The 24,428-nt window shown below is 41.9% G+C and overlaps 1 protein-coding gene across 1 annotated transcript in view; it reads right to left on the bottom strand.

The window, feature by feature from the left end:
* Positions 1-14,079: 14,079 nt before the first annotated feature.
* Positions 14,080-24,428, bottom strand: part of HS3ST4 (heparan sulfate-glucosamine 3-sulfotransferase 4) — a 462,364-nt gene continuing 452,015 nt past the window's right edge. Inside the window, exon 2 of the mRNA XM_030925122.1 lies at positions 14,080-16,146. Within this exon, the coding sequence (XP_030780982.1) occupies positions 15,510-16,146 (637 nt within the window). The 3' untranslated portion in view covers positions 14,080-15,509. The remainder of the gene's footprint in view (positions 16,147-24,428) is intronic.

Below are 24,428 nucleotides of genomic sequence, written 5' to 3'. Positions count from 1 at the left end.
TAATGTCATCTGTGGGCCTCTTCCCAAGGTCATCTTTAGCAATGCTTGCTGTCCATGAGAAATTGCCTCTCTGTTGGAATGCAATATACAATGTAATGACTGTTTTAAAGGAGGAGAAGGAATTCTGCAAATGGAATGGGCTTTATCAAGAAGGTTAAGTAAGTTAAGTACTTTCAAGAAATTCCATTGGGCAAAAATGGCCAACGGCCTGTGCCATCTGGATGGCAGAAGCTACTGGCTCTAAGTCTCCATTGTTCCTGCATACTCCCCACTTGGCTATATGCTGTTCCCACCTGGGAGAAAGGGGGCAAAAGAAAACCAGGCTGGGTTGGAAAACTTCCTGAGACAGATTACTTAACTCTCTATTCTGCAGAATCGGGTTCATAACCTAAATCAGAGTCAAATGACATCATGGATTGAAAAACGATTTATAAGCTTCAGACTGCAAAGTTAAGTCAGTATCATAGCTCATCTGTGTCAGTCCAGCAATAGCTCTGTAAATCTCTTTCCTCCGTGTGACAGAGAGTGGCTGGCTAGTATAATGGACAAATGTCCCACTATGCACTTGAGATGGTTGCAAAATCCCATCTCTGCTTACCTAGTGAAGCCCAGAGAAGCCCCAAAGGGAGAAATGCTCAACTAGACCCCAAACTCCTGGGCTCAAGTGATCTTCCCACCTCAGCGTCTCGCGTATCTAGGGCTACAGGTGTGCGCCACTATGCCTGGCTAGGTAGCAAGCAATTGGACACATAAAGGTAATGTATGCTGTTTTATAGCAACAGGTACTGAGAAGTACTATGAACAAAAATACTCCAGGCTAAAGGAACAGAGGTCCAGGGTGGAAGGGTCGTGATGTCAAATGGAGTCAACGGGGAAGGCCTTTCTGAGATGGGAACATTTGAACAGGAACCCGATGGGGTGAGGCAATAAGTCACGGGTATATCTGGCAGAGAGCACTTCAGGTAGAGGGAAGAGTACCTGACATTTGTTAAGTGTTCAAGAATCCCACCTTAAGATAAAGAAGTTCTACACACTGATGGCATTTAGTCAGACATAAAGGAGTTCTTGCCCATGATGATAAAATGCTAAAAGGAGCATCAAATGAGGTTGTGGAATCTCCAAAGAGTTACAGAAAGAGACAAAAACTGTCTTTCCCAGACTGTTTATCTTACCTCTTGAGGCCTTTAATGAGGTTTTCAGATGAAAAGTCAGATGCCCATCATAACCTGGCAAAACGTACAGTGAAAGTAGGAAGTTTCTCATTCTTCAGAAATGTGAGCAGCTCTTCTCTTTCATTTATTGGTCATATTACCTCTTTATAAGAGATCAGTAAGCTCAGTGGATAAAGAGGCCACAGCTGGGAAAGCTAGTTAAAGAGGTGGGAAGGAGGGCTTAAATGAAGATTGAAGACTCTGCCTGGTGCTCTCGTCATTAAATAATGCATTTACTTGATTGGTCAACCTTTCATTCATCCCTTTGTTCAACAATTCCTGTATCAATCCCAGTGCCAGGCATCAGGGAGACGGAGATGAATGAGACATTCCTACCTCCAAGGAGCTCACAGTCTAGTGGAAAACGATGACTCAGAGACGTGGCATTGCATGATCTTAAGTGGTATAGTAGAGCATTTAAAATGCAGAGGATGGGACAACCAATTCAGCTGGGGAATCAGGGAAGGTATACTTCAGCCAGCTCTTAAAGCATTAAGGGAATCACAAAAGGTATATTTCAGCCAGGTCTTAAAGCATTAAGCATGAGTAATATTGTGCATAGAAAGAAAGGATTGGTGTAGGGAAGATATTACAAGTACAAAATACAGCAGAAACTGTGTAGGGTATGATGAAAAATCAGTGTAGCAGGAGCATTGAGTAGGAAGTAGTGGCCAGAGAAGAGGCTGGAGGGGGATGGTTTGGGGACAGACTGTGCAAGTCCTTAAGCACTAAGCTGGGGCATTTGGAATCTATCATGCAGGAAACAAGGAATCATGAAAAATATTCCGTTGGGCAAAAATGGCCAACAGCCTGTGCCATCTGGATGGCAGAAGCCACTGGCTCTAAGTCCCCATTGTTCCTGCACACTCTCCACTTTGCTATATGCTGTTCCCCACCTGGGAGAAAGGGGGCAAAAGGAAACCAGGCTGGGTTGGAAAACTGGTTGGAAAATTGGTTTTTCTAGGATCTCCTTTTGGAATCATGCTCCTCCATTCAGTAATTATGTTTCCCAAGTCATAAGGATAGGGGCTGGCTCTTCCCAGTCCCTGAGGGTGACTTAAGCCAGACTCTGAGAGTGTTCCAGATCCATGGCCACAGCGACTAGTTTCTGAGTGACCACGTGACCCTTTATTTATTTATTTATTTATTTTTTGATGGAGCCCTTACAAAAATGCTTTCTTCTGTGGAATTGTTAAGAGTAATATAGGTTAGACTACAAGCAGTTGTAATGATCTCATGCCAAAAAAAACTCTAAGAATGAAGTAAAAAAGAGATCATCAGAGCTAAAGTGCTGAAAGACAGAGGGGGTAAAAAGGATGGGGTTGAAAAATAGAACACTTGCTGATATTATTAAATTATTGATATAATTATACCTCAAGCCAGCCACCTTTTGTAAATCTGTTCCATGAGCCGGTCAATTCCCGTTAGTCCTGAATCGTAGTTGAGTTGTGCTGCCTGTCACTTCCAGTTAAAGAAGTAAGTGACTAATATAGGTATTACACAAGTAGTGTATTAGCAAGGGGACGATATAATCAGTTTCCCTTGTCAGTTAACACGGCCCCAGATGCAGAATAAATTACAAATAGAAAAGGGACTAAACTGGTGAAAGGTAGACCACTATGGGGGAGACCTCAAAAGAACCAGTAAGATAAATGCAAATGTTTAACATAAATATGTCTTATGCAACTATTTGCAAAATCTAACAGCCCTAAATGGGAGTGATGAGAGGTAGCTGGATTCTGGACATATTTGCTTTTAAATTATATGCAAAGTAGAAGTGAAAGAAAGGAGCAAGAGTGAATATAGATTTTGGCTTGTAAAGACAAAGTAGTCATTTACTCAGATGGAGAAACATTGGGAGAAACAAGTTAGGATGATTTAGGACATCTGAAATTTGATTTGGATGTATTGAGACTGAGATGCCTATGATATTCCCAAATGGTATTTCGATATAAGAATCTGGAGTTCAAGAGAAAGCTCTGGGCTAAAAATGTGCAATTTGTAGTCACCAGCATAGAGAGTGTCTAAAACCATGAGAATGTTTAAGGTTACCTAGTAATAAAAATGCATAAAGAAGGACTGAAGGACATGGAAAGTGAGGTGTAACCAGCATGCAAGGATGAAGAGTAACCAATGGTGTGGATTAGTAATACAAATAATGAATGTTCTTGGAAAGTGAAGTAAGGCGGGTGTTGGAGAGATGGATGAGTGATCAACTATATAAATGCTGCTGATAATCTAAGTACCATGACTACAGGATTACTCCAGAGATATTAGTTGTTACTCTTCTTGGTATTTGTCCTTAACTCAAGATAGAGCCTTTGGAGATTGTTTACCTTAATAGGGTTTGTTTAGAGTCAGGTATTGAACAGGATTTAGGTAACCTGGAATTTCAGATGTCTTGAGCCTGAAATTTGGGAGAAGAGCATCTACAGGTTGGATGTAATATGTTAACTCCCCCAAATCTGAGAAGCCTCTGGGGGAATTTGTAACTTGCCTAACTGTGGTGGTGCAGAAAAGATGCTGGATCCAAAGATGTGTTACGAAATGTTACTTTTTATGACGATAGAGGAATAGAATTGCAAGGGGATAAAGCAACGCATTGGAATGTGAAAAACGAAATAAGGTTCACATATGTCTGAAACCAGTGCTGCTTTTTAAAATGTACGTTTGATATATGCTTGCCTGACCCCACAATGCCAGTCAACATCATGAGGTCATAATGATTTCCCCAGATGCTGAGGTCTAATATCCGTGCATTCTCTCTTCTGTCCTATGGACCTTAGGGGTCTTATAACCTGGATATGTATATATGCAAAAATGATTCACAATTGCAAGTATCTTAAGCAATCAAGATGTTTCTTCTCACATTTGATAAAAAGCTTGGAAGGAGGTAGTTGCAGGGTTGCATGATTCAGTAGATAAAGAAGGCCAACAAAGAGCCAGGCTCTTTTCATCAGTTCTTCCCTGACATTGTTGGTGTCAGCCGTATCTGCCTTCATGGTCACAAGATGGCTGCCACAGCCCTTACATCTGTCATCCTCACAACAGCATTCAAAAGTAGAAAAAATCGATCCCTTTCTTCTTAGCCTTGGTCACTCTCTCTCTCTCTCTCTCTCTCTCTCTCTCTCTATATATATATATATGTATTGTTCTGGGCTAAATATGTGCAATTTGTAGTCACCAGCATAGAGAGTGTCTAAAACCATGAGAATGTTTAAGTTTACCTAGTAATAAAAATAATATATATATTTATATATATGTATTTTATATGTATAGTATATATGTGTGTGTATATATATGACAGTGAAGATATGTATACATCTTTATGTATATATCTATCTATCTTTAAAGATTATATTTCTGAGAATCTCTAAGCTGACCACTGCTCAGACTCCACTGGCTATTAGGAGCTCACGTGAATTGCTTAGATTAGTCGCAGGTCATTCCTTGGGGATAGAGAAGAGGTCCTCTTTCCCTCCACACGTTGCCATCACTTACCAAAACAAAAGCAGGGTTCTTTAAACAAGGGAAAAGGGAGAAGATAGCTGTTGGATAGGCTATTATCACCACCTGTGTTAGGAACTACTGGCCATTCACAATATAAGCTTGGGATTTAGCTGTGACATTGTTTAAACCATGGTAGTGAATGAGACCATTCAGAACATCTGCATGAAGAGAACTGATCCAAAGACAGCCACCTCCCCTATTTTTTTTTTTTTTTTTTAAGAAAGCCAGGCACAGTGGCTCATGCTTGTAATCCCAGCACTTTGGGAGGCCGAGGTGGGCGGATCACCTGAGGTCGGGAGTTTGAGACCAGCCTGACCAACATGGAGAAACTCCATCTCTATTACAAATAGAAAATTAGCCCGGCGTGGTGGTGCATGCCTGTAATCCCAGCTACTTGGGAGACTGAGGTAGGAGAATCGCTTGAACCCGGGAGGCGGAGGTTGCGGTGAGCTGAGATCACACCACTGCACTCCAGCCTGGGCAGTAAGAGCCAAACTCCTGTCTCAAAAAAAAAAAAAAAAAAAAAAAAAAAAAAAAGGAGTCTATAAGGGTGAGACAGGATGAGAATAGAGCTGGGAGAGGTGTCTGAGAGGGGAATGGTATGGAAACAGAAGTGGGAGAGCTTCCTTGTGCAAGGAGATGGCCAGCAGTGTCAAATGCTGCAGAGAGATCAAGTAGAAGAGGGCTAAAAATGCCCTCTGTATTTAGCAGTTATGACATCATTAATGGTCCTATTAAGCATTTCATTAGACTTATGGGAGCAGATATCAGGAGGCAGGTGTATGAGAAGAGGAAAGTAATTGAGAGAGTTGAGAGAGGGTAAAATCTACTTTCAAAGACTTTAGCCATGACAGTGGGATGTTGTATGGTATTTTGAAAAGTGCTACAGGAAGGCTTTTTATTTTTATTCTTTAAACTAAGGATGAGATGTTCTATTTTGGACTGATGTTTCTAGAGACTAAGTGAAGAGGAGGATACAGGAATAAAGTCCATGATCCTGGAGGTTAAGAGAGAAGAATCCGATGCAAAAGTAGGAAATGATGAGATGTGGGTGGAGGATGAAGGATTCATGCCACAGCTAGTATTTTTTAAATTTCATAATAATAACAGCAAACCCACTGAGCTCTTTGTTGTTGTTGTTGTTGTTGTTATTCTCTCTTTTAAGCTCCTTATATATGTCATCCTATCCTCACATGTGTTATGAGGCTGGCGCTATCACTGAATACGTTTAATGCATGAGGTAATCCAAGTCCAACGACAGGCGGAGAGAGACAACCTCACCTTTCTCCATGAAGCCAGTTCCTTTGGCCAAGAGAACAAGAGGGAGAGAACAGGGATAGGGATAGAGCATTTGACAAATTGGGGAGGTCTCAGAAACGAATACAAGGGGCCTGAAAAAAAAGTTTCCCAGGGACCAATAAAAGGAATGAATAACAGAACGGAGGGCCCAGCTGAGGTTAGAAACCAGAAATTTATAACGACCTCAATCTGTATTCTCTGTCGTGAGCGCCAGACCTGAATAAATGGATAATGGGATTCATCCCGGCTTGGGGACTGGTCCGTGAGTCTGTGATTTAGACTCAGACCTCGTCCTGGTGCCTATGGCATAAACACTTCCTATTTTATTGCTTGTTCTTTCCTTTCCTCTCAGCAGGAATCCCAGGGTAACAAAAGCCCTTATTTCCAAAGGCCTTTTCCCAAGCATTCACAGAAGCAGGTCCTCTCCCCTGACACCCTTTACAGGTGCTTCCACTGGGATGAAAACTAAGAAATGTTTTCTTCCCTAAATGACAGAAAAGAAGCTCTCTCCTGCTTGATCAAGCTATCTCTCGCCTTTGATTTGCAGAGTCACAGTGGAACCTGCAGCCTCATCTTCAAACACGTCCTGCTCTTTTCTCTAGGGAAAGAAGGAACCAAAGTGGTTGCTAAATACTGCTTTTTCCATGAGTTGTCAGAAAGAACATCCACTACTTCTTTTTTTTTTTTTTTTCTGTTTTGCCTTTATTGTAGATTTTTGATTGTCCCAAGGCTGTTCCCATGATCTTAGAAACAAACTGGTGACAAAAATTCAGCCTCTAAAGACATTTAAGGGTAAATATCCTTTGTTACAGAGACACAGGTGTAATTGAGTTGTAAGCAAAGATGTGGCAGAGGTAGATCTGCCAAAGAGATTGGAGCTTTTCGAAATTTGGCCAGTAAGGAAGACCATGTCCTTCCATGGTCCAGCAAAGAACCATGTTAAGGTTCCTGTGTATTAGCCCATCTTTGCCTCTGTGGACCCACTGTAGAGGTAAGCAGGACATGAGATCATGGTCTCTCAGCCTCTCACGAACCATAATTTGTCATTCCTCCAACCTGCTTCTGGTCTAATCCCGCAATTCCAGCTCATTTCATTCTCTTTTGGTCCAGGATATTTTGTGTTTCTTCCAGGTAGAAAGGAGCGGGAAAAATAAGTTAGAAATTTTCAGAAAGCTTAATATCAACTCTCCTCTCAAGTTGAGATATAAAGGAAGGAGATATCCAATATCTTCTATAGCCCAAGCTTGCTTTTAATTATCAAATTCCAGATTTTTGTGTTTCCCAAGAAACCATCCTATCCATTCCTGCTTACTGGCTGGACAGCTCTTGTACTAACAAGAGAAAGATGGGCATCTTTCTCCTATTAAAGTTTCATGAGGACAGTTTAATGGGACTTCTTGTTCACAACCTTTCTCTAGCACCTGGCGTAGTGATGATATATAAATGTTTACTCAACAATAGAGGAATGAAATAAATAAAAAGATCTCACAGCTCCTTGGTTTGGTTTAATAACTATCACTGCCTAAATATTCTTCCTTGTGCTTGTGTCTAATTTAGTTGATTCTGGATAGAGATAATTGCTCATGGCTTCCTCAGAACACCATCTTGCTCCCTATTCAAAGCAACTGCTCTAATGGTTGACAAATGAGATGTAGAGCCAGCAAAGGGCAGTAGACAACTATGAGCACTGATCCAACACATGCACAGGTCTAGGTTCACCTGCAGTTGTGTTCTCTGCAGGACTCTGAAGCACTGTCAGTCCAGCCTGGTGAATATCTCATCAGTATCTTCTGATGCTTTGGGAAGGCTGTCAGAAAAAGTTGGACTACATTCCAATGAGAGAAGCCTGGGGCCCATTCAGAATCAAGCATACACTTAACCCCTGCCTTTAGAAAAAGCCATCCTCTTAGCATTTTTAGAAACATTCCATTTTCAAGACCAATCTGTTAGGCAAAGCTACTTTTTTTTTTTTTTTGAAGGATTGTTTATGAGTTGATCTTTTTTAAAAAAAGTTAAATTTTACTTTAAGTTCTGGGATACATGTGCTGAACGTACAGGTTTGTTACATAGGTATACATATGCCATTGTGGTTTGCTGCGCCCATCAACCCATCATCTAGGTTTCAAGACCTGCATGCATTAGGTGTTTGTCCTAATGCTCTCCCTCCCCTTCCCCCCAACCCCACAACATGCCCTGGTGTGTGATGTTCCCCTTCCTGTGTCCATGTGTTCTCATTGTTTAACTCCCACTTATGAGTGAGAACATGCGGTGTTTGGTTCTCTGTTTCTGTGTTAGTTTGCTGAGGATGATGGCTACCAGCTTCATCCATGTCCCTTGGAACCAACCCAAATGCCCATCATTGACAGACTGGATAAGGAAAATGTGGCACATATACACCATGGAATACTAAGCAACCATGAAAAAGAATGAGTTCATGTCTTTTGAGGGGCAAAGCTACTTTTAAGTACAGTTGAATTATCTCCTGAGTCTGTGATTTGAGGGTAGTGGGAAGTGCACAGGACTAGAAGTCAACAGATCTGGGTTGGAAGCCTTGCTCTTCTGTGTTATCTTAGGCAAGACAAGGTAATTCCTAATTTTGCATCAGTACAATGAAGACATATGACATGGACTCTGACGGTTCTTTACACCAAATTTCTCAGCCCCACTATTGACTTGCACTAGGATTCCTGCATCAACCTTTCCTGGTGCTCAGTGCTACCCTAAATGTCTTCTCTGACTTTCCATTGCTTTCTTTTTTTTTTTTTTTTTTTTTTTTTTTCCTTTTTCTCAAAATACCCTGCTCTGGAAAAAAAGAGCTATGGGACCCAGGTTCCCAAGGTTCATGGGATAGATAATCTGACATCTTTGTAAGGGGAGGCTTCTCTCAGTAGACACCATGTGATGTGTGGCTCTGGAAGGAAATGGTAAAGGGGAAGAAGCTAAATACGGAGATAACCCATCCCTGAAAGGATTCATTCAGAAAACTTGCTAGGGAGCACTTCCTGGGGCCAGGTGGTTAATAAGAGAAATCTCTATTGTTCTGGGTTTCAGTTTGAATGCAGATCTCTATTTTCTCCTGGAAAAGAACCAGGGAATGGGTTTGTGATGTCTGAAACTGGCCAGATTGAGAAGTATTAACCCCAAAGAGCTCCATATCTCACAGTCAGTCCTTCTTATGCCCCACAGTTATTACAACAACAGGGATTTATGAGTCTACTCAGAGCCAGAAAGAAGCTGTGATGAAGATCTTTCTGATCCCCAAAAATGAAAGACCGTTGTAGTTCTAGTCTGTTCACAGCCTCATGGATGACTCTCCATGTCATTGTTGTCTGCAACTAAAACTCAATATCAATTCTCCTGCCTATTTAAAAATAATTTTTTTCCACATGGTCTAGAATGATTAGACAGGATCACAGCTATTCAAACTGACCTTTCCTGGGCTTAGAAAAATACCCTTTCAAATCATGTTGACTACCATTATTAGGGCAGGCTGCACTGTCACTTCCTTCTCCCACTATTCTGAGCCAGCCACTTCATGGTTTTACTTCAGTCATTACCTTGCTTTGGAAGTCTGGAAAAGTCTCTTGCAAACCCAACTCCTTACAGTCCCCATCTTTAAAATACGGTCGTAACACCTGATTATCCCTGAGCTAGAGGACAAGTCTACCTTATATGTTAATTTAATTAAAGTTGTGTATTGTGCAAGTGTGTTTTAATTTGAACTATTACTGATTTTAGCCCATTTTCAGAAAAGATGAATTTCTAGTGGTTTGGTGTTTCCTTCTGGATGTATGAGTCAACAGGCAGCTGACATCTAATGGTATCATCAAAGATATCCCTTGAACTTGGACCAAAGACAATACCAAGGAAACTATAGGTGGTAGAAGGAGCCTGGGAGGATTTATGTTCCCTATTAATGGCTTGGCTATGGTCATTTAAAAAAAAGAGATAGCATCTTCCCTTCTGGGCAAATATTTTTCTTGTTAACCACGTTCTTTATGCATCTCTCTCTCTCTCTCTCTCTCTCTGTCTCTCTCCCTCCCAAATATTTGTCTTCTTAATTACTCAATCTTATAATTGTTACCTTTTCTTTTGTTAGTGTCTACCACTTTGTGCTTTGTAAGACTTGTCTTAGAATTTGGGATGAGACTAAATGCTGCTGAGTGTGGTCTTTAGTCCAACAAGTACTTGGTGGCTTTCCCTTCCCCCTAGTTGGTTATCCTCCATATTATCTCCCCCTACCCTGCTTCATTTCATGTACACTCTGTATGTCCCTCCTCATTTAGCCTAAATCCATGTGCATCTTCCCCACTGGGCTGGGAGTGCCAAGTGTCAAGGTGAGTCTGCTTTGCTCTTCCCCATATCTCTTCCTGTTACCACTTGGTCACTCCACAGATGTGTGTGTGTGAATTAAAGACTGAATAAAATACGACAGCTTCTAGAGCAGCCTTGTTTTCCCATAGCCCGGGGACACTAGAGATTCTTGCTTATCTTCCATTCATGGACATATATTTTATTAGCCTTGATTTCCTGCCTTGATGACAGAAAATGTACTATTATTACCTCGTCATATAAGACATTTCGCAATTTGAGAAAGTGGTTCCATTTACCTCTTATGTCTGAAAATAACAAGTCTACATTCTTTTGAGAAACTGGGAAATGCATGAACTCATCTCTTTCCACCCTAATTTGTTACAGGAAGAACCTGAGGAGATCTGCCAATCCCAACTTATTTCCGGAAAGCTACGAGAGCTGCTCCTAAGGATGTGCCCTGCTTCCAAACTATCTTTGTCTTCCATGTAAACTTTTAGGATTCAGAACTTCAAGCACTGAATACACAGCCTGAAAGCTCAAAAACATCGCCCTCACCTTCATTTCAAGACAATATGTTTGGCTCTGTATGAATGAATTTCGAAGCCTTGTTATATCTGAAAGAACCTTGAGTATGTAGCAAGGGAAAGGCCACAGTGGGGAGAACCCATCTATGAATTCGGTGGAGAAGAGACCCTGTCTTTGGGTAGGGGAGAAGGTTTTGCATTTGAGTGTCTGAAATTCAGCCCATTCAGTGCCATTCATAGGGAGCTCTTCTTCTGGCCTTGACTTTAAGCACATCAGTGGTGCTTCACTTTCCCTTAGCACTCTCATCATCGTTTGGTCTGAGTAAAACAGCGCTTTCACCTGAACATATTCCTTGGAACACTGCAAAGGCATGTTGTTCTGGAAGGGGTTTTGGGAACCATTTTTTCTCCTCCTCTTCTTCCTTCTTAATCTTCTTCACAATTAACTTCTTCACCATCATCATCACCATGGTCATCTTTATCACCATCACTCCTGCAGTATGATCACCATACCATTATTATCATTATCTTTATCACCATCAGCTCTGCATCATTATCATCATCATTGCATCCCCATCATTATCCTTATAACCATTATCTCCACAGATTATATCATCATCATCATCATTATCACCACCGTCACGACCATCATCATCACGATCAGCTCTGCATCATCATTGTCATCACCATCATCATCATCACCATCATCATCACCATCATCATTATCACCATCACCATCACTACTATCATCTTTATCACCATCAGCTCTGCATCATCACCATCATTATCATCATCATCACCATCCTTATCACCATTGGCTCCACAGATCATCATCATCACCATCACTACCATCACCATCACCATCATCATCACCACCATCATCACCATCCGCTCATCATTATCATCATCGTCATCACTGTCATCATCCTATCACCATCATCTCTGCAGTATCATCACATCACCATTGTCATCTTTATTGCCATCAGCTCTGCTGCATCATCATCACTATTCTTGTGTCAATGAAGTACTTTATTCTTTTCAAATACTTTCCCATCTATTATCTCATTTTGATCATCAGAAAAACTCTGGGTGGTAGGCCAGCAGGAATTAAGTATACTTAATGTTACAGATATGAAAACTAACATTCCTATTGATAAATCTAGTTGTCCAAGACACAGACAGAGGCAAGGATAAAACCAGTGACCTCTTTCCCGACCATGGTGAGGCAATGAGAAGTTTTCTTTGTGAAATAAAGAGGTGGGTGAATGAGAGGGGAAAGAGTTGGGGTCTTAAAGAAGTGAGGCTCAGACTGGACTCCTAGTGCTAAGGGATTGAGCAGGCCACACTCTCCTGAACTTAAAATCTGATCCGAGGGGCTCTTGAAGTTTGCAGGGAATCCCAGAGAAGAGTCACATATTTACTATTCTAAAGTCGTGACTTTCATACACAGTCCAAAAGATAAATGGGCTGCTGAATGCTTTTGATTATTATTGTTGTGTTTTGAGCTGGTAGGTCTAAGTCAAGGTTTTCATACCTTTCAGGTACAGAATGATATTGGCAGAAAGAGATGAATACAGGAGCAATGACAGCTGCACTATTTGGGAGGATGAATTCTCCTTTTCCCATCTCTGAACCACACGCAGCAGCCTTCCCAGAGCCATGAATCATCCATTTGAGGGAAAGGAGGGGGATAGAAAACTAAACATAATTTATGCTTTGCTAATTGAAATCAAATACAAAATTCAATCTCCCGTGAGTTGCCACGCTCACGTTTAAATAGAGTGGAAGTATTGTTAACCTGACTCTACTTCAGCAAGTTGACTTAGCTTTTCTGGATAGAAAATAATTCCTTCGTCAAGTGTCTACATTGCAGAAGGGGACATGGCTAAGTGGTTCACTCCCAGAGTGACAAGGATCAAGCTAGAGTAGACACTGAAGAAAATGGACCTTAAACATGACAAATTTGCATTTCTCTTCAGAACCACAAGTTTTCAACTATAACACCAAACACTATTAAATATAAAAATCCCCTGGATCCCAAGGCTTAGCCCTCTGCCCTCTTTCTCCAGGGAATTTTAACCTCCTGGTGTATGCAAGGATGTATAAATAATTTAAGGGGGCTTCTCCACTTTTATTTCCCAGGTGAAGTGGCTTATTCACCATTGGCTAACCACATTACAAAATGGATTTGCTTGTCATATTTTGGGGACGTATTTATGTGAGGACACATGCTTTGGAGGCAAGTCTTGATGTTCTGGGTTTTTAAAGACACAGACAACCAAGGAGATGGAAAATGGAGAGTACGTATGACTGAGGGTCCAAATGAATATGTGCCTGCCCAGAATGGAGGTGATGAGAGTAAGCTAGATTAATAGGTCATTTATTTCTTTAAGGCATTGCTACAACCAGATTCTCCTTTGACTGTCTAAGTTCTAAGGGCAACACTTAACCCTCTTGCCACTGAACTCCAAAAGAGCACACATTTCTGCAGGGAAGCCATAACACTGTAGAGGTACTTTCCTTGGAAATAATTCCTAGAAAAGCAAAAGCATAAAAGGAGGTAGGAGGGAGGGAGAGGAGGCAAAGAAATACACAGGAAAGTCTTTTCCTCCAGTTGCTCTCAGTTCCAGCTTCCCTAAGAATATTTTTGAAAGGATGAATTCCTGAGCCTCGCCTGAGAGTTTCTGATTCATGAACAGATCTGAAACAGAGCTCAGGAAGCTGTAAGCTTGAACAAACTCTATGGCTGACTCTGATGGGTAGGGAGGACTGAAACTCACTCACTCCTTGCTCTGCTTATGAAACCAAACCCCACATGAGTCCTACAGTTTGCCCTTCTAAAAATGCGTGCGTTTTCTTCCTTCAAATGTGTATGTATGCATTTTGATCTGTTTCTCTTTTACATTGATAGTGCAGGTATATGGGTTGCCTTCAGCTCAATAACTGCTTTATTATCTGGAAAAATTATTTGTAAGGCTGTTTATGAATCTGGCGTATCAGTCCATTCCTTGCTGGGATTGGTTAAGATAGGAAAAGCTGCACTCCTTTTAGGATCTACCTGCTTTGTACTATTGCAAGATTTATTGTGCCCTGCAGACAGAACCTTCTGAACATTCTTGACTCTGGGACTTTCTGGCCGTCTCAGAGAGAGGATGCTCCCGGCATTCCAGGGGAGAGGGGAAGATGGAGATGATCAACACAAACACAGCATCAAAACCCATTAATCAGGTTGCATTAAGCTTTATAATAACACAGTTTTCATTTAGCGGGAGAAATGACAGTTTAATAACAGCTGAACAGATTTAACTCCCCCCACTCATACAAATTTCCAGTTTTACCAGAACAATTCCTGGTTTTGGAGATCTGTGAACAAGTGCTTTATGTCAAATGATGCATTTTAATTGAATCAAACTGATGGGAAGGGACACTTTATTCAGCAGCCCTTGATGGGGGTGTCTGCAGACAGTCCTTGCTCAACCCCAACGCCCATAAACTGGATCTGATGAATGGAGTCAGCTTTCTTGCCACTACCCCACTCTCTGCCATCTCTAAATAGAGAAAATGAAGCCCGAGGAGGTGGTGGCGGGGCAAATTGGAAGAATGATGACTGCTCCTCTCCCCATTACATGGCTAAGGATTACTCCTAATAACACACTTGTCAACTCTCTGGTCTTTGCCCTTCTGGGGACCTAGGGGACAGAGTTCAACCCAAAAACATGCCTCAGAACCACAGTGCTTGGGAGAGATGGTCTTCAGGTAAGGCAACCTCCCACCAAGAGGACAGGATTTCTTCTTTTACCCCCAGATATGGCCACTCATCTCTGCCAACCTCAGAGCTCTGACCTCAGTTATAATTACTTTACTCTTAGAGCAGCCCCGTGGGCCTGATCTGAACAAAAGAGCATACGCTAAGCCTCTCCACAACCCAGGATACTCATGAAGAGTGAGACCCAACCCCATTTAGAGGGCTCTTGGAAAGAAGGCTTTGAGGGGTGTCAGCTTTTATTTTCCTTCGTGTGTGTGTGTGTGTGTGTGTGTTTGTGTGTTTGGTGAGGAACGTGCATGCCTCTGCCTTCATGATGTGGGGAGGGAGGAAGTCAGGGGTTGTGGAATGAGGCCTTTAAAGAGAAGACTACAAACACCTTAGAGGGAGGACCTTGCTCCCTAGGAGTCCTGGAGCACTCAGCCACAAAGTGCATTCTGGAGAGAAGCCCAAGCAGAGGTTTAGACAGAGCGCCCGTGACAGATACAGGGCTAGAACCCTGGCTCCCCAAGCTAAAGTGAGAACCCCCATAAAGCAGACCTTTTTTGTCACTCACATATATATTAATAGCACTGTCTCTGACATTGACAGCTATTTATCCTCTGTCTTCAGGCTATATTAACTAGCAGAAGATAAGAATGAACAGTGGGTTCTGGTGGCCATCTGGTCAACCAGATGCTGCTGCCCAGATGGGCCTGGTTCCTCCATGGGGATGCCGTGGGATCCACCTGTTTGCCTAAGCTAACAGCACTGGAGGCAATCCTGGCTGCATGAAGGAGGAGATCTACTTGGCACTCCAGCAAGTGAAGCTGCAGAAGCTGGGGTATTCAAGGACTCAGGCAAGGAGCCTCCTTAGCTATTGACTAGCCTTCCTCTGCCTCTCTAGCCTCATTTATCACCCTCTTCCTGTTCCCACTGAAAATCTTGGCCAGTCATTTGGTAAAACATCATGTTGAAGGGTTTGTAGAATTTCCTCAGTCTGTGGATGACATCTGGGTCGATGCGAGGATGAGTCCGACCTTTGCTCTTGCCTAAGCACCTCGGGGCACTGCTGTCTTCCGGCTTCTTTAGGCAAGGGAACCCCTTGGTTTTGTTGAAATAGAAATGCTTCTCAGTCACAACACGTTTGAGGCCTAGAAAATCCTGTACTTTGGCCATTTCCCCGGCAGGGTCCACAATAAGCCGCTCACCACTGACAAAGAGGATCTGGGAGAGGGGGAAATACTGGAGCCAGTTTTCCAGGTGCAGAGCATAGATCCCTATTCGAATGGCACTCCAGGAAGCATCGATCAGCCCGAGGGTCCGGTTTTTGAAGGCCAGCACCTCAAAGGTGGGGATCTCGGGTTTCTTTGACAGTGTCTGCGTGTAGTCAGAGATGGCCCTGGTCACAGGGTTTCTCACCACCACAATCAGTTTGATGTCCTTGGCCATGGAGTGAATGCGCTTGGGAGCCTCGTTTGTCACAAAGTAACTTGGAGTCTTCTCCATGGTTATTTGCCCATCCAAAGTCTTGGGCATCACATTTCTAGGAGAGGGAGGAAAAGGGAAGAGAATGGTTATTCCTATCCAGAAATATCTTAACTTCTTCCTAACCAGAAATATCTTACCTTCTTTACACAAAATGTGTGATATAAACAACCTAGTTTGCAACCACCAAATAAAATTGATAAACACTTGGAAGTTCTTCCTACCTATATCTCCAGACTCTAGTCTTATCTTGACTATGTATTATCAGAAAAGGCAACATAAGGCATATGCATTCTCTCCTGGGAATGTTATATCCCTTATATATCCCTAGGTTTAAATGGCTATTCTATCTCTTACCAGTTATGTTTAACCTAGATACACCCTTGATTTCTCTACATACTAGTTGTATAATCCCTGAAATGGAGATAATGATAGCACTGACTTCACATTGTAGTATAAGGATTAAGGGAGATAATGCTTAAAAAGCATTGAACAATGAAGCTGGCATGTGTAAGAGCTCAATACATTAAATAAATAATTATTGTTGTAGTAGTTTTTAGAAAATCTTTGAGCTCAACAAGACCTCAAAGCTTATCTAGTCCAGGATTGGCAAACTACCTCCTGCCTCCTATTTTTGTATAACCCACAGATAAGAATGATTTGTAATCACTGAATTGTTGTTGAAAAAAAAAAACCAAAATGATAATAATAATAATATTTTGTGATGCATGAAAATTATATAGAAATCAAATTTCAATGTTTATAAATAAACATCCATTGGTACACAGCCACACTCATTCATTTACATATTCATCTAGACTGTTTTTACCATAAAACAGCAGAGCTGAGGAGGTAACACAGAGGCCATGTGGCCCAAAGAGCCTGATGTATTTACTCTTTGTTCCTTTAAGAAAGAGTCTGCTGATCCCTGAGATGGTCCAAAGGCATTATTGTGCAAATGAGAAAACTGAAGCCTAGGGATGGGGAATAAACAGACAGGCTTTGTGACCTCAGCAAATTGAATTACATCTTTGAGCCTTATTATCTTCATTTGTAAAATCCTAAAACCTACCTCAAGTCCTAGCACTTTGGGAGGCTGAGGCAGGCAGATCACGAGGTCAGGAGTTCAAGACCAGCCTGGCCAAAATGCTGAACCTCCGTCACTACTCAAAATACAAATTTGGGCCCAGTGCGGTGGTTCACGTCTGTAATCCCAGCACTTTGGGAGGCCGAGGTGGGTGGATCACCTGAGGTCAGGATTTCAAGACCAGCATGGCCAACATGGTGAAACCCCATCTCTACTAAAAATATAAAAACCAGCTGGGCATGGTGGCGGGCACCTGGAATCACAGCTACTCAGGAGGCTGAAGCAGGAGAATTGCTGGAACCTGGGAGGTGGAGGATGCAGTGAGCTGAGATGGAGCCATTGCACTCCAGACAACAGCGAGACTCCATCTCAACAATAAAAAAATAAAAGAAATTAGCCAAGCGTGGTGGCACGTGCCTGTAGTCCCAGCCACTCAGGAGGCTGAGGCAGGAGAATCGCTTGAACCCAGGAGGCGGAGGTTGCAGTGAGCTGAGATGGCGCCACTGCACTCCAGCCTGGGTGACAAAGCGAGACTTCATCTAAAAATAAATAAACAAGTAAATAAATAAATAAATAAATTCAGTTGAGAATAAAACGACATATAAGATGAAATATCTAGCCTCGGTCTGGTTCATTTTATGGGATTTTATTCTTTCTTTGCTCTCAGAATTGGCCAGCGAGCCACTGACAGATCCCATAGCAGGGTTTGTATCTCTTGGTTCCCTTGCTAAGGCTGCTCCTCCACTCCCATTCCTCCATCCAAGTTTGCCTCCGGAGTAGCCTTATCTTATTTGGGAGTTCCAAGCTATTAATATTAAAGGTGTTTAATGCCATTTTCCCCTAATCTCAATGAGGCAGGCTTATCAATGATAAAATGAAGCTTTGAATGCCATTATACAGTCAATTTGCTATAGGCATATGTAGACCAAAGTTAATTGACGATAAACCTGTTCAATACCTGTCAGTACAGCAGACCATCTGCCACCATGTGCTCCATTAAATCTATTCACTTCCAAGCCTTGCACCAAAGTGGTACATTTAGGATTACACAAGACCTCTTTGTTATGATGACATGCTTTTAAATGTCTTAGCTAATAAAACTTAATACAGACGAAGATCCCCTAGCTTCTCCTACCATAATTAAATTTATTTACTATCAGCGCGTGTGGAGAAAGAATGACTTTTCTTTTATCTCTAATTCACGTGCTCTGTCAATAATTAATTGCAACTCGGTTTTGAGCTTTCTCGGCAAGCACTTTTATGAGGCAAGAGGAATTTGCCACGTAGAGAAATTCAAATCCTGAATGACTACTGGGTACATAACGAAATGAAGGCAGAAATAAAGATGTTCTTTGAAACCAATGAGAACAAAGATACAACATACCAGAATCTCTGGGACACATTTAAAGCAGTGTGTAGAGGGAAATTTGTAGCACTAAATGCCCACAAGAGAAAGCTGGAAAGATCTAAAATTGATACTCTAACATCACAATTAAAAGAACTGGAGAAGCAAGAGCAAACACATTCAAAAGCTAGCAGAAGGCAAGAAATAACTAAGATCAGAGCAGAACTGAAGGAGATAGAGACACAAAAAACCCTCCAAAAAATCAATGAATCCAGGAGTTGGTTTTTTGAAAAAATCAACAAAATTGACAGACCGCTAGCAAGACTAATAAAGAAGAAAAGAGAGAAGAATCAAATACAAATAGACGCAATAAAAAAGGATAAAGGGGATATCACCACCGACCCCACAGAAATACAAACTACCATCAGAGAATACTATAAACACCTCTACGCAAATCAACTAGAAAACCTAGAAGAAATGGATAATTTCCTGGACACTTACACTCTTCCAAGACTAAACCAGGAAGAAGTTGAATCCCTGAATAGACCAATAGCAGGCTCTGAAATTGAGGCAATAATTAAGAGCCTACCAACCAAAAAAAGTCCAGGACCAGATGGATTCACAGCTGAATTCTACCAGAGGTACAAAGAGGAGCTGGTACCATTCCTTCTGAAACTATTCCAATCAATAGAAAAAGAGGGAATCCTCCCTAACTCATTTTATGAGGCCAACATCATCCTGATACCAAAGCCTGGCAGAAACACAACAAAAAAAGAAAATTTTAGACCAATATCCCTGATGAACATCGATGCAAAAATCCTCAATAAAATACTGGCAAACCGGATTCAGCAGCACATCAAAAAGCTTATCCACCATGATCAAGTGGGCTTCATCCCTGGGATGCAAGGCTGGTTCAACATTCGCAAATCAATAAACATAATCCAGCATATAAACAGAACCAAAGACAAGAACCACATGATTATCTCAATAGATGCAGAAAAGGCTTTTCACAAAATTCAACAGCCCTTCATGCTAAAAACGCTCAATAAATTCGGTATTGATGGAACATACCTCAAAATAATAAGAGCTATTTATGACAAACCCACAGCCAATATCATACTGAATGGGCAAAAACTGGAAGAATTCCCTTTGAAAACTGGCACAAGACAGGGATGCCCTCTCTTACCACTCCTATTCAACATAGAGATATTCACAAAGAGCTGGATGTCGTTAGGATGTAATGGTTGGGCAGCGTGGTGTTTTCAGATCAAAGCAATAGCCCTGGCCATAAACAACCATGCTCATCTTGGAGTGACATATTCTCCAAAGTAGTGCGAATGCCTTTGTGTGTGTCTGTTTGGTTCTCAACAGATCAATTTGTCTAATTTGGAGGAACAGGGCTAAGGAGTGCAGCCCCTGGGAATCAGATTTGCCTGAATTAAGAGTTCCGATTACCCATTCCGATCCTACCTTGATGAAGTTATTTAACCCATTTTGAACCTTAATGTTTCATCAAAGAAAATAGGGTTAACAAAAGGCCATGCCTCACAGGATTTTAACGAAGATTAAATGTCATAATGCAGGTAAATCACTTAGGATCGTGTCCTTTCAATGTTATAATTTTTTTAACTTAAGCCACCTGGCCAACATCAGGATTATTCTTACAGCAATTCTTACAGAAGGGCAATGAAAAAAATACTGCATTTGACGAAATGGAAAAGGCTGAAAAACATGGGATCTAAGGAACTGATCTAGAAAAAAGTATACTCTAATTCATGCCAATATCATCAATTGCACTTCCAGGCCTGGAGGCTGGTGTCCAACAAGGGAGCTGCCATTAGTTCAGCCTGAGTATAGGAAATACACTGACATCTTATTTTTATTTCAAGTGGAGAGATATATTCCCTTGTTGTATTACACAACTCATATCAGATTATAAAAATATTAGATAAATCTTGATGCAAAAACACATCACCTGAAAATAGCTATTCTGACATGGCCTTTTCCAGATTTTAGTTCCTCTGATGTATTCTTGTGTGTTTATTTTGTTGCTTTCTTTTTTATTTTTAGCGTAGGAGCAGCTGCTTGACTTTTCTTTTCATCCATTCTTCACCTTTCCCTTCTTAGACCTCAACGTTTCTCTTTGCATTGAGTGCCATTCAAATTCATCTCCTTTACTTCAGCTGATTGACAACCTGTCAAGATCTTTGTGGATCTTGAGTCTTTTATCTGAAGTGTCTGGAACAAAATGGTACCCAACATATAAGCTAGCAGATTTAGGAGAGTAGATGTGTGCCTAACTCACTGCTTATTGCAAAAGGAAATAAGAGAAGGCATTGCCGAGGGCTTTGGAGAGGGTAGAGGGGAGCAGAGGAGCCTAAATAGCTTTGACCATCATGCTACCCATGAATGTGAAAAGTATATACTTTAGGAGAGTTTTTGCATTTGGGGCACACATGGGGAGACTCTCAGTGAGCCACGATTCAACCAATGTGGCATGAGTTATCCAGTTATTTTGTCAGTAAGAAGATAACCAGTAGTTGCTTAAAATCTATAAAGGACAAAGCTCCCTTTCCTCAAACTGATTCTGAAACAGTTATAGTCATTCATTCATTCCATAAATGGTCACTTATGGGTAATGTAACAGTAAACAAAACCAATGCAGTCCCTTCCTCCATTAAGCTACCAGTCTAGCTCCTGCAGCTGATACATAAAGAGCTCTTTATAGCATCATACAATGAACTATTTAAATCAGCAGAGCAGGCATCATTATGACTCCAATTTTACAGAAAAGGAAACAGGACCAGAAGCTAAAGATTTGTTTCAAGGTCTCACTAAATGTGTATGTTGTTTCTAAGTTGAGTGGCTGAGCAAAAGTAATTCAACACCAGGATCGGTGCCTAATACCAGGTCCCGGCAAATAACAGGTTCTCAGTGCCTATCTGTTGAGTGAATAGATGGGTGAATGACAAACCATTAATCTCCACTCCTAAGTGTAGGTCAGTCCTAATATTAGGTTTTTGTTGTGATAGGTTTTGATGCCCTAATCTTCCTTTTCCCCACCTTCATCTCACCAGGGCTCTCACCTGGGCCTCCAATCCAGTAACTACTTCCAAACCATGCTGGTCTCCCCCTTCCTGTAAGATTAGAGGAGGCATCTCTCCTGTGGATAGGACCAAAACCCCTGCTAACCTAGGCTTTGGATCTTATTCCCTTCCAACCTTTCAGGCACTTTTGCTCTCAATTTCTCTTCTTTCTTTTAAGTAAGTTCATTTTAACTGCATCTGACACTGTAATATACTCATGTTTTCACATTTTGGTGTGCTTGAGGAACAGAGAGAAGACCAGTAATGCTGGAGGGGAGTGAGCAAAGGTAAGAAAGTCAGAAAATAGGCTCAGAGAGACGGACAGGGAACAGACCATGGAGGGCCTTGTGGGCCATGGAAAATGTACTGGAATTGTTTTCCTTATGTGATGAGAAGCCACTGAAGAATATCCCACAGAGGAGTATGATACAATTTACACTTAATTTTCTTTTTCTGGTAACGTTGCTGAGAAAAGATAGGAGTGTGGCAGAGATAGAAGGAAAGTAACCTGCTAAGAGACCATTTTAGGAGAGAAAGAGAGAAATGGTGGGGGTCTGGGTGTAGGTGGAGAGGGCAACAGAGAAAGAAGTGCTCAGAATAGGAATAGATTTTAAAATAAGGCCAGCAGTCCTTAATGATGGGTGGGATGTATGTGCAAGAGAAAGAGAAGCATCACAGAAGACACCAACATTGTTGGCCTGTGCCAGTGGCTACATGGTAGCACGGTTTACTGATGTGGACACTACTGGGAACAGGGCAGGTTTTAGGGGAAGATACCAAGCCTAATTTCAGACTTGTCATATGAGATATGTCCTACATACCCAGGTGGAGGGATTGAGTAATCATGTTGATGCAGGAGGCCGAAATCCAAGGGAGATCCCCATGAGAAGTGAACATCTATGTCATGTGCTCAAGTTCCACCTGCCAGGGAGTAGGGAGCAGAATGTCTGCCCTCTTTACCTTTGTTAGAAGAAGACGCGACTGTCCTTTGCCTATGCTGGGAGTTCTCTCACAACTGAAAGGTGTTCAGATGCTAGGTATGCCAAAAAATTTTTGTTTTATTTCATTAAAAAGATGTTCATGAACTTCTTCTAATTCCTAGAGTCCTTGTTAACCACCTACATTACAGAGCTTAGAATAATGTCATAATATGATTTTTTCCCATGTCCTTCATGGCTAGTCTCAGTTCCTTGGGGACGTAGGCAAAGTTTTAATCACCTTTGTATCCCCAGTGCCAAACATAGTGTCTTACACATACTAGCTGTCCCATTACTATTTGTGGTTATTGGATGAAAGACAAATGACATTCCAGTGAATACGTGGTCCCTGGAAGTCAGGAGAATTGAGGCAGTTTGCAGGACATGGCTTATCTAAGTAGGTGTTCCATGCATGGGGTTCAGCGTTTCTGAGTTTCCTCCCATCCCTGTCTGAAAGACCATGCACTTCAGCATGGACCATATGGTGAGAAAACACTGCATCTGGGCTTGGCACAGCTCGTTAACAGTATCTTGGGCGCTCAGAGCAACCGTGACATCAGCGTCAACACACAGTCCTGAAGCGTGAATCATTCTGCAAGATCACACATCTGCTCTCACAGACCCAAATGTTTATGAGACACTCTCCAACTCACTCACCCTGTCCCCACTGCACTCTCCTGGTCCTGGTGCTTTGCTAAGAACAGCCCAGTTTATTTTTTTAAAGAGTTAGGGTCTCACTCTGTTGCCCAGGCCGGAATGCAGTGGTGCGACGATGACTCACTGCAACCTTGAATGCGTGGAGCACAGCCACTTTTGAACGCAGGTCAGCCTCTGGGGTCCTCATAGGAAACAATAACAATAGCTAACATGCAGCCTGGACTGACACAGCTATTCACTGAGTGCTCACTCCATGCTATGTTCTGAGGCTGAGAGTTGAAACTCTGAAGCTAGACTGACGTCTCTAAGCATTTTCAGACAATGGACTCACCAGCCCAGCAGTTAAGATCAGAGACTCCAGGAGCTAGACTTACCAAGTTTGCATCCACTGATTAACTGTGTGATCCTGGGCAAATTACTTAACTTAAGTAATATGGGTCTATTTCATTATTTGAAAACCAGGCATCATACTAATAATACCCCTTCTCATGGGGAGTTTGAGAGGATGAAATGAGTTGATATGTAGAAGAGTGACTCTCATATGGTAAGTTCTCAATGCAGTAGCTATTAATTTTTTTTATTTTTTATTTTTTGAGATGGAGTCTCACTCTGTCGCCCAGGCTGGAGTGCAGTGGCGCAATCTTGGCTCACTGCAAGCTCTGCCTTCCAGATTCATGCCATTCTCCTGCCTCAGCCTCCCAAGTAGCTGGGAATACAGGCGTCCACCACCACGACCGGCTAATTTTTTGTGTGTTTTTAGTAGAGATGGGGTTTCACTGTGTTGGCCAGGAAGGTCTCAATCTCCTGACCTCGTGATCCACACGCCTCGGCCTCCCAAAGTGCTGGGATTATAGGTGTGAGCCACTGCACCCGGCCACAGTAGCTATTAATTTTTAAAACAACTCTTAAAAGAAGGTTTTATTATAATCCCCACTTTAGGGATCAGGAAACTGAGATCCAGTGAGATTGATTAATTTACCCAAAGCCACAAGAGGTGGAGTCGCAATTCAATCCCAAGTCTGTCTGACACCATAGCCCAAGCTCTTGGCTACTGCCTGACAATGCTTAACCAAACAGCAAAACCTCAGCAAGGTTACATGACTAGACCAAGGTCACTTGTAGGTGGCAAAGTTGAATCTTAAAAGGAGACACATCGTATGTTCTGCAAAGCTGAGCTATCCCTGACTT

The sequence above is a fragment of the Rhinopithecus roxellana genome, chromosome 20, assembly GCF_007565055.1.
Source record: "Rhinopithecus roxellana isolate Shanxi Qingling chromosome 20, ASM756505v1, whole genome shotgun sequence".
NCBI classification, from domain to species: domain Eukaryota; kingdom Metazoa; phylum Chordata; class Mammalia; order Primates; family Cercopithecidae; genus Rhinopithecus; species Rhinopithecus roxellana.
This window is presented reverse-complemented; position numbering and strand designations above follow the sequence as displayed.